This window comes from Pollachius pollachius (genome assembly GCF_949987615.1).
Source record: "Pollachius pollachius genome assembly, chromosome: 15".
In the NCBI taxonomy this organism is placed as follows: Eukaryota; Metazoa; Chordata; class Actinopteri; order Gadiformes; family Gadidae; genus Pollachius; species Pollachius pollachius.
Window position 1 is genome coordinate 16,504,683 of NC_136948.1, and position 9,341 is coordinate 16,514,023.

General features: G+C 44.9%; 2 protein-coding genes across 2 annotated transcripts; both read right to left on the bottom strand.

The window, feature by feature from the left end:
• Positions 1–338: 338 nt before the first annotated feature.
• On the bottom strand, positions 339–1,081 carry LOC307087494 (dual specificity tyrosine-phosphorylation-regulated kinase 4-like). Its single transcript, XM_079753088.1, has 4 exons — positions 950–1,081; positions 763–844; positions 481–653; positions 339–396 (listed from the first exon to the last, which is right to left on the bottom strand). Exons 1-3 carry the CDS (start codon positions 1,067–1,069, stop codon positions 571–573), a joined length of 285 nt encoding a protein of 94 aa, XP_079609214.1. The 5' UTR covers positions 1,070–1,081; the 3' UTR covers positions 339–396; positions 481–570.
• LOC307086944 (dual specificity tyrosine-phosphorylation-regulated kinase 4-like) lies at positions 1,074–6,266 on the bottom strand (the record flags this gene model as incomplete). Its single annotated transcript, XM_079752291.1, has 16 exons — positions 6,140–6,266; positions 5,737–5,883; positions 5,300–5,504; positions 4,567–4,724; positions 4,291–4,427; positions 3,997–4,137; positions 3,714–3,852; positions 3,527–3,608; positions 3,245–3,417; positions 3,100–3,160; positions 2,877–2,973; positions 2,422–2,615; positions 1,813–1,970; positions 1,532–1,635; positions 1,229–1,373; positions 1,074–1,088 (listed from the first exon to the last, which is right to left on the bottom strand). The coding sequence occupies exons 1-16, from the start codon at positions 6,254–6,256 to the stop codon at positions 1,074–1,076; spliced, it is 2,073 nt and encodes a 690-aa protein (XP_079608417.1). The 5' UTR covers positions 6,257–6,266.
• Between the last annotated feature and the right edge of the window lie 3,075 nt (positions 6,267–9,341).

Sequence of the window (9,341 nt, forward strand, 5' to 3'; positions counted from 1 at the left end):
AGAACACTTTGAATCTCCTCAAAAGAATTAACAAAGCACGTGTTGGAATAAATACATGAGCGAGGGCTTGGGTACCGTGTCAAACTTCACACTTGGGTCAGAGTGGAGGTGCACCTACGTGAGACAGCGCTGGATGAAGTCAAGGAAGAGTTGGTCCTCTGTGTCCAGGGCCATAGACAGACTCCACCTGGCCATGCGTCTGCTATATCTTGTACCTGCATTAGCATCAAACAACAACATCACACAAGAACTGAAGTGCACAGTAACCAAGAGGCCAAGGATATTGTGTCATGTGACTGGGAGGAGACCTTGAGGATGGTTTAGTTTCGACTCACCAGAGAGAACGTACTGAAGCGTGGTCTTCGTCAGCATACCCTTTGGGGGAGCACCCAGCAGCTTCAACAGAACACGCACACCAAACCATTAGAGTAACAGAAGGGGATTGAAATATTAAAGCTAACCTTACTAGTTATTCATTACCTTCTTCATTTGCAGCAGCAGCTCGTACTTATCGCACACGTCAAATAGGACCCCGCCGGTCTTGAGCTCGGCTAAGATGCAGCCCAGACTTCACATGTCAATGGCCTTGCTGAAGGGATTCTTCAGAATAACTTCTGGGCACATGTAGGGCAGTGTCTGGGTAACAGGATAGGCTGTGGAGAAGGGCAAGGTTCATCATTCAAATGAACAGTAGCTTCAGAAAGAAATAGCTACCTTTAAAGATGGGTGTTTTTCGGTCCAGGTAAAAGGCCAGACACTCACTGTTAAGATGTTCCAGACGGCTTGCCCCAAAGTCAGCCACCTTTATGACCTCTGAGTCATCTTCTGCTGCCAGGATGTTGTCCTAAACAGATAATAGATATTGAATCCATAAGACTTGTGCATAAAGTGTATATATTCTAACTCAATGTGTCAACATGGAGGACTTAGATGATGATGAGGCTCCTACCGGTTTCAGGTCACAGTGGATGATGCCGGTCCTACTGAGGAACTGGAGAGACTGCACCAGAGAGATGGCGTGGTTCCTCACCTGAGAGCGGCCCAGCCCTCTGAACTCTCTCTCGTTCATCACCTCATACAGGTTCTTTCTGGAAAGATTACACATTAACAGGATTCATAAAGCTTAGTCCTAGGTCTTTCTCTCTCTCTCTCTATTATCAACATCTTGTTTGTTGTGTGTGTCTTATTTCTTTGAGTGGGAATGATTTGAAGCTTTTGTTTTCCAAACCCACCCCATGAGGTCAAAGGTGATGCACAGATGGTTCCGGAAGTGGAAGTGCTCCTTCATGTGGACGACGTTGGCGACGTCATGCTTCTCGTTCTTTTGGAGCAGCTCTAGAATTTCCACCTCTGCCATCACCTCAACTGCAAACCTATTGATTGGTTGGTTTGAGGTTCATGGAAAGTAATTGTTGAGGATTCTAGGTATTGGCATATTGACGACAGAAACTGATTTGAAAGGTCAAATATAAAATGTTAGTTTGATGTCACGATTGCACTCTATCATTGAGCTTGATCCATGATAAGATACCTTTGGTTGTTCGCAATGACCTTCATGGCTACCTGCTGCTTGGTTTTGTGATCTCTGCACTTGAGGTCTCGACCGAAGCTACCCTGACCTATCACCTCCAGGACCTAATAGCGGTAGGTGATGTGGTCTTGGATAACCTGCATTTAAAACCCCCATTAATTACATAGAGAACCGACTGCGAATAAATATAAATACATCTGGCTGAACCCAACAAAGCCCATTCTTCTACTCTGAAAGGTTTGGTGGTAGGATCCCTCAAGAGAACACGTTTTAGTATTGACCATCTTGTAGTGTCCCTCGATGTCATCATAACCATGGTAGAGGGCGCATGTCTCCTGGACCTTCTCTGCAGCTATGCCAAGGTACCACACCTCCGTGAACTGTTTGATTCCCCTCTGCTTTAACAGTGTCAGGTGTTTCCTGAAGGCCATGAAGGTATCTGTGTGCAGGGAAAGAAACGAGCCACAGTGAGTATGTTGAGGCCTTGTTGTCCAGCAGGAAATGATGGCCTGATGAAAGGGACAGGCATCCATTTCTTCATGAAGGTTTTCATGCTATTTTTCAGCAAAAGGGTTTAGAAGGTGCTGTGGTCTATTCATGTCGTAACTCGTCCCAATGTTGATGATGACATGATAAACTAGGGTTGGTCTGAAAATGTCCTCCCAGCAATAACATTTGAGTCTAAATGTATGTTTTTCCACATCCTTGGTCTGCAAAGCTTTGTGTCTCCAATGTCTTTTTTCGAATCCAATATCAAACAAAAAATGTATGGAGAAAACTGTTGCCCATTATAACAACACAAAAAATTGACAATGACTCACTTGAGTGGCACCCTCATGTCCCCATGAGGGTGGGACCGGCTTTATCCAGAGGCCCCTCCCTCCTCCTGCCTCTGGCTCCGACTGGTCTGGGTCCTGCTCTGGAGGTGGACTGGACTGCGTTGCAGGTAGACTCCACCATGTGCTCCCAGTTAGTGGACTGGGGAGGAGAAGAGTCTGCACTGGAGCTGGGACTCTGGAAGTGCTCCAGAATCCAGGGATGCTGCATGGCCTCATCCGGGGTCATGCGCTTCGCCGGCTCGTATCTTAACATCACCAGATCAAAAAGAACAGGGATCAACATATCTGCAACCCGCTGAATGTGGAAGACATTGTTTCATAAAATATGCCTGAATCATTTAGCACCAATGGCCAAGACCTGAGCGTGGTTCTAGTGCTACAACCTCCAAGAACACTTTGAATCTCCTCAAAAGAATTAACAAAGCACGTGTTGGAATAAATACATGAGCGAGGACTTGGGTACCGTGTCAAACTTCACACTTGGGTCAGAGTGGAGGTGCACCTACGTGAGACAGCGCTGGATGAAGTCAAGGAAGAGTTGGTCCTCTGTGTCCAGGGCCATAGACAGACGCCACCTGGCCATGCGTCTGCTATATCTTGTACCTGCATTAGCATCAAACAACAACATCACACAACAACAACAACTGAAGTGCACAGTAACCAAGAGGCCAAGGATATTGTGTCATGTGACTGGGAGGAGACCTTGAGGATGGTTTAGTTTCGACTCACCAGAGAGAACGTACTGAAGCGTGGTCTTCGTCAGCATACCCTTTGGGGGAGCACCCAGCAGCTTCAACAGAACACGCACACCAAACCATTAGAGTAACAGAAGGGCGTTGAAATATTAAAGCTAACCTTACTAGTTATTCATTACCTTCTTCATTTGCAGCAGCAGCTCGTACTTATCGCACACGTCAAATAGGACCTCGCCGGTCTTGAGCTCGGCTAAGATGCAGCCCAGACTCCACATGTCAATGGCCTTGCTGAAGGGATTCTTCAAAATAACTTCTGGGCACATGTAGGGCAGTGTCTGGGTAACAGGATAGGCTGTGGAGAAGGGCAAGGTTCATCATTCAAATGAACAGTAGCTTCAGAAAGAAATAGCTACCTTTAAAGATGGGTGTTTTTCGGTCCATGTAAAAGGCCAGACACTCACTGTTAAGATGTTCCAGACGGCTTGCCCCAAAGTCAGCCACCTTTATGACCTCTGAGTCATCTTCTGCTACCAGGATGTTGTCCTAAACAGATAATAGATATTGAATCCATAAGACTTGTGCATAAAGTGTATATATTCTAACTCAATGTGTCAACATGGAGGACTTAGATGATGATGAGGCTCCTACCGGTTTCAGGTCACAGTGGATGATGCCGGTCCTACTGAGGAACTGGAGTGACTGCACCAGAGAGATGGCGTGGTTCCTCACCTGAGAGGGGCCCAGCCCTCTGAACTCTCTCTCGTTCATCACCTCATACAGGTTCTTTCTGGAAAGATGACACATTAAGGGGATTCATAAAGCTTAGTCCTAGGTCTTTCTCTCTCTCTCTCAATTATCAACATCTTGTTTGTTGTGTGTGTCTTATTTCTTTGAGTGGGAATGATTTGAAGCTTTTGTTTTCCAAACCCACCCCATGAGGTCAAAGGTGATGCACAGATGGTTCCGGAAGTGGAAGTGCTCCTTCATGTGGACGACGTTGGCGACGTCATGCTTCTCGTTCTTTTGGAGCAGCTCCAGAATTTCCACCTCTCTCATCGCCTCAACTGCAAACCTATTGATTGGTTGGTTTGAGGTTCATGAAAAGTAATTGTTGAGGATTATATGGATTAGCGATTGGAGAATGTGATTTGATTGGTTAAATAGGTAATGTTAATTTAATGGAACGATTGCACTCTATCATTGAGCTTAATCCATGATAAGATACCTTTTTTTGTTCGCAATGACCTTCATGGCTACCAGCTGCTTGGTTTTGTGATCTCTGCACTTGAGGACTCGACCGAAGCTACCCTGACCTATCACCTCCAGGACCTCATAGCGGTAGGCAATGTGGTCGTTGATAACCTGCATTTTAAAACCCCCATTCAAAACAAACCAACTGTGCATGAATATAAATACATCTCGCTGACCCCAACAAAGCCCATTCTTCTACTCTGAAAGGTTTGTGGTAGGATCCCTCAGGAGGAGACATGTTAGTATTGACCATCTTGTAGTGTCCCTCGATGTCATCATAACCATGGTGGAGGGCGCATGTCTCCTGGATCTTCTTTGCAGCTATGCCAAGGTACCACACCTCCGTGTACTGTTTGATTTCCCTCCGCTCAAACGGTATCAGGTTTTTTGTGAAGGCTGACAAGGCATCTGTGTGCAGGGAAAGAAACGAGACACAGTGAGCATGTTGAGGCCTTGTTGCTCGTCAGGAAGTGATGGCCTGATTGAAAGGCACAGGCATCATGTTCTTCATGAAGCACTGGAGGTTTAAATGCTATTTCCAAACACAATGATTTAAATGGTGCTATAGATAGGATTCAAGATTTGAAAAGAGAGCGAACAAGATGGATTACACAAACCAATCAGGGTAGAAACAACCTGATTGATCAGATATGATCACTCTAAATAATCCCCTACAGGGACCGGAAACAGATCACAAATCTCACAAAGCGTTTCACTCACTAATGGCTGACGGATGTGCCATTTCTAACAACTTGCATTCAAATAATAGCAGTAACATAACCTCCAGCACATTAAATGGGAAACCCTTAGCCAAGGCTGTCAACAGATGAAGATTTCCGCCACCAGTGTGTTTACCTGCTGCGGCCAATCGTTGGCCATCCCACCTCTGCATCTTCTCCTGTTTCTGCACTCTCTGCTGCTTTTGGTCCAAGATAGAAAACACACACACACACACACACACACACACACACACACACACACACCGTGAACATCCTTAGAAGATGAAAGAGCGAATGTGACGCAGATGAGCAGATCACTGACCAGGTCGACAGCATGGCTGAGGGGTCTCTGCTGGGTCTTGGTGACGTCTGGAAGGACGGGGGTCTTCCCCTTCTGAAGAGGAGCCTTGTTCACCACCGCAGGCTTTAAGACCAGCGGGGGGAGAGGGTCCTTCCTTCTGATCGGCTCCTGAGGGAGGAAAGACACGATGGTTATGATCTCAGTCAACGCTACTTGAGCGCTTTGCATTGAACGCACCAGGTAGACACATTGGCCACCACCACGATCTATGATTAACTTCTCAAAGATGCTAACCCTAACACACACACACACACACACACACACACACCCACACACACACACCGTGAACATCCTTAGAAGATGAAAGAGCGAATGTGACGCAGATGAGCAGATCACTGACCAGGTTGACAGCATGGCTCAGGGGTCTCTGCTGGGTCTTGGTGACGTCTGGAAGGACGGGGGTCTTCCCCTTCTGAAGAGGAGCCTTGTTCACCACCGCAGGCTTTAAGACCAGCGGGGGGAGAGGGTCCTTCCTTCTGATCGGCTCCTGAGGGAGGAAAGACACGATGGTTATGATCTCAGTCAACGCTACTTGAGCGCTTTGCATTGAACGCACCAGGTAGACACATTGGCCACCACCACGAGCTATGATTAACTTCTCAAAGATGCATCCAGATTTAACATATACCATACCCATGTGTATGCACTATGCCCATACCGTATGGTGGGGAGTTCCATTTGAAATGATCTAAGTAATGGGGACATGTGGGACACGAGCGGACTGCAACACAAGCAACACTGACCAGGCCACCAGCACGGCGGAGGGGTCTCTGCTGGGTCTTAGTGAGCGCTGGAAGCACGACCCTCTTCTGAGCGGGAGGCTTGGGCTTGAAGGCACACTTGTTGAAGCGGGCATCCATGTTGCTAAGCTCCTAATGATACAATTCAAGGAATGGGAGGTTGTGTTTGGTATTTGATATTTATGATTATAATATTTTTTAAGATTGATACTTTTATTAAGGGGACGTGAAGCCAACGTCACACCGTGTTGAACCGCATGCTGAGGTCGCTGCCCCTGATGGTCTGACGGTTCTGTCTCACACTAGGGCGCCCGGCGTGACGTAACTTGCCTATTGTTGTGGTTATTATTATGAATAATAATATTATGACTATTATGACTATTACTGGTTTTATTTATTAGGAAATGTTAACATTTGACGTGAAACTGAACACAACTATTTGCATCCCTAAACCTCGAATTCAACGATCTATTAAACAGGTGCTTACGGTTGTATCGGCCTAACTCAAAGAATTGCTAATTCAGTGACTCCTCATTAACATTTTGCCTTACAATATCAAGACGCGATTATCTCCAGTGCTATCTGATGTCAGAGAACTAGCCAGTGGGTCGACACTAATATCTTGCATTTTCACGTCATCCTATGGGGAAAAAAGTTCTGTACAGGCACTATCTGTTCAAATATGTCGGTTAATATCAGAGCGTGGTCTTTCTCTATCTTAACAGTTCACCTCTCGGCCTGCGAGGATTTACCGCCGAGGGCCTTGACTCACCAGGGGAAGCTTCCCTAAAGGTACGGCCACACTGAACGCGGTCCGCGCGTCTCTTGCCTTTGCGTGGTGTTATAGTGTCACGGATTGGATGGATTGATCACTAAAGTTGAATCAACCGAACGTAGCACTAATACAATAGTTAATAAGGTGAATTAACTAATGAATTAATATTTTGCAATTAAATGTGAAGGGGCGGGGGGGGGGGATTTGGCCGACCTCCGGACCGCATTATGGGAGGCCTTCATATCACTAAGAAACGATGCATCAGATAAACGATCAAACAAACACGACAGGGCCTATAAACTCCTCAACAAATGAATCATTTAGAATCATTCGATTTTTTTCATCAGTGTTTGATGAAAAAAATCAAACAAAATAGTGGCAGAAAGTCACGAAAACATACCTTTGTTTTCTAAGGGATACAACTGGTCAACTAGACCGTTGGGATCCTTGCAGAAACAATACCGAGACTAAAGACTTATTGATAATCAGAAGGAAATCGTCGAGCAATATCTCTTGGGATCAGAAGCGTCTTCAATATGAGTCCAACAGTTGTCATGCAAACAATTAAAGGTTCTGAGAAAAAAGATCTCGAACTTTACGCAGCTCATTGTGACGCCATAAAAGAGATGACCTCTTGCCTGTGGCCGTGTGTTTGTCTGTGTGTGTGTGTGTGTGTGTGTGTGTGTGTGTGATTGTGTGTGTGTGTGATTGTGTGTGTGTGTGTGTGTGTGTGTGTGTGTGTGTGTGCGTGTGTGCGTGTGTGTGTGTGTGTGCGTGCATGTGCATACATTATAAATATTGTCGTGAGATCCCCATATTTACTGTCGACTATTTGGTGGCATGAAATACAACTATGAACAAACTTCTTGCCAAGTTTCCAGAAGGGCTTGTAACCGACAATGGGCCACATTTTAATTTAGGGCTGCTTAATTAAGTACATATTCATTGAAATCGTGATGTTGGCCTGCGCAATTGTCTACTGGGAAAATTGAAGTCAGAATATTAATAACTCTATTACATTTATTTTAACAATTTTAAAAATAAATCCAATTTTGTATGCCTATCATTCAAATCGATTAATTCAAATCGCAATTCAATTATTTGTTCTAACCATTCAGCAAATCATGCACATTTAAAATTGCATTGAGTCATATTGACCCCCTCCCAATAATTAGGTGGGAGACTTTCAGAATTCAAAAAGGGCTGGTGGGAGCCTGGTTCACTTCATCATTATGGGTCTTATACTAGTGACTGCTAAACAGAAATCAATCTCCTATAGATGTAGAAGAAATGCATATCTACCACAGCCAGCAAACAATTGCCATGGTTCAGCTACAGTTGTACCTTTTATTTATTTCCGACAGTAATTAACATGCAAAAAATAATGTATTAAATATAGCTACATCTGACATGGCCATAGCCAAATTAATGCTGAAAATATTTCCCTTGATTCTGAGCGTGAGGGTTAAAAGCATGTATTTGATGATGGGGAAGTTGGTGCTCTACTTTTAGAAAATGGCTGACATAATGCTTTAAGCAATCTGTCTGTAATGAAGTCACACAGTAACCGAGGGTAAGTGTGTGTGGATGGCAAATATACATAATAAAGCACTTATTAAAGTACTTACCCTGACCTTGTTTTACAGAAAACAACTACCAAGATAAATACCCTAGGTTTCAGATTGAAGCTATGCCCACCTGGGAGAGGCCAAACACAACGTATGATTTATTGGCCAGTTATTAATATTAATCATGAGCAACTGTCCTAAATAACATGCGATGGACCGGTGGATTCCTCCAGATAGTATGCAATTACTCAATTTCCAAACAGTAAAAGACAATTTTGACCCATCGTGTATTTTTTTCCTGTTGCTTGTGGACTCTGTGATGATGAAGTATACATGAGTAATTGTGTACACATACAGATATGAGGATGAAAAATGACCTGAAAACATTTGATGAAGGATGAACCCATTTTTTTCGCATTTGCATTGGAGTCACAGAATACGACGGCGAGCTATCATGGATTGTGACCTATCGTGGATTGATTCCTGCTGCTTGTGGACTCAGTGATGATCGCAGACATGAAGATATGAGAATGACAAATGAAAAGAGGATTGGCCCGACAGCAAAACAGGTTGCTGTCGGGAGCTTCGTCCCGAGGCCCGCCGTGCTTCCACCGGAACTCCAGGCTGCTGCCACGAGTGGCCACTCAGTGCGCAACCCACGTCGATCCTACGCGCTCTCGTTCCGCACAGTGGGCAGCGGGCTTCAGATCGCCCCAACATCACACCAAACGTAAGCAAAGGGACCTCGGATCGCCCCAAATTGGTGACCTAATAAATTGTGCTCTTAACCCACTACATTTTATATTCTATTCTATTCTATTCTATTCTATTCTATTCTACAATCGCTCTTACGCTGCATGCA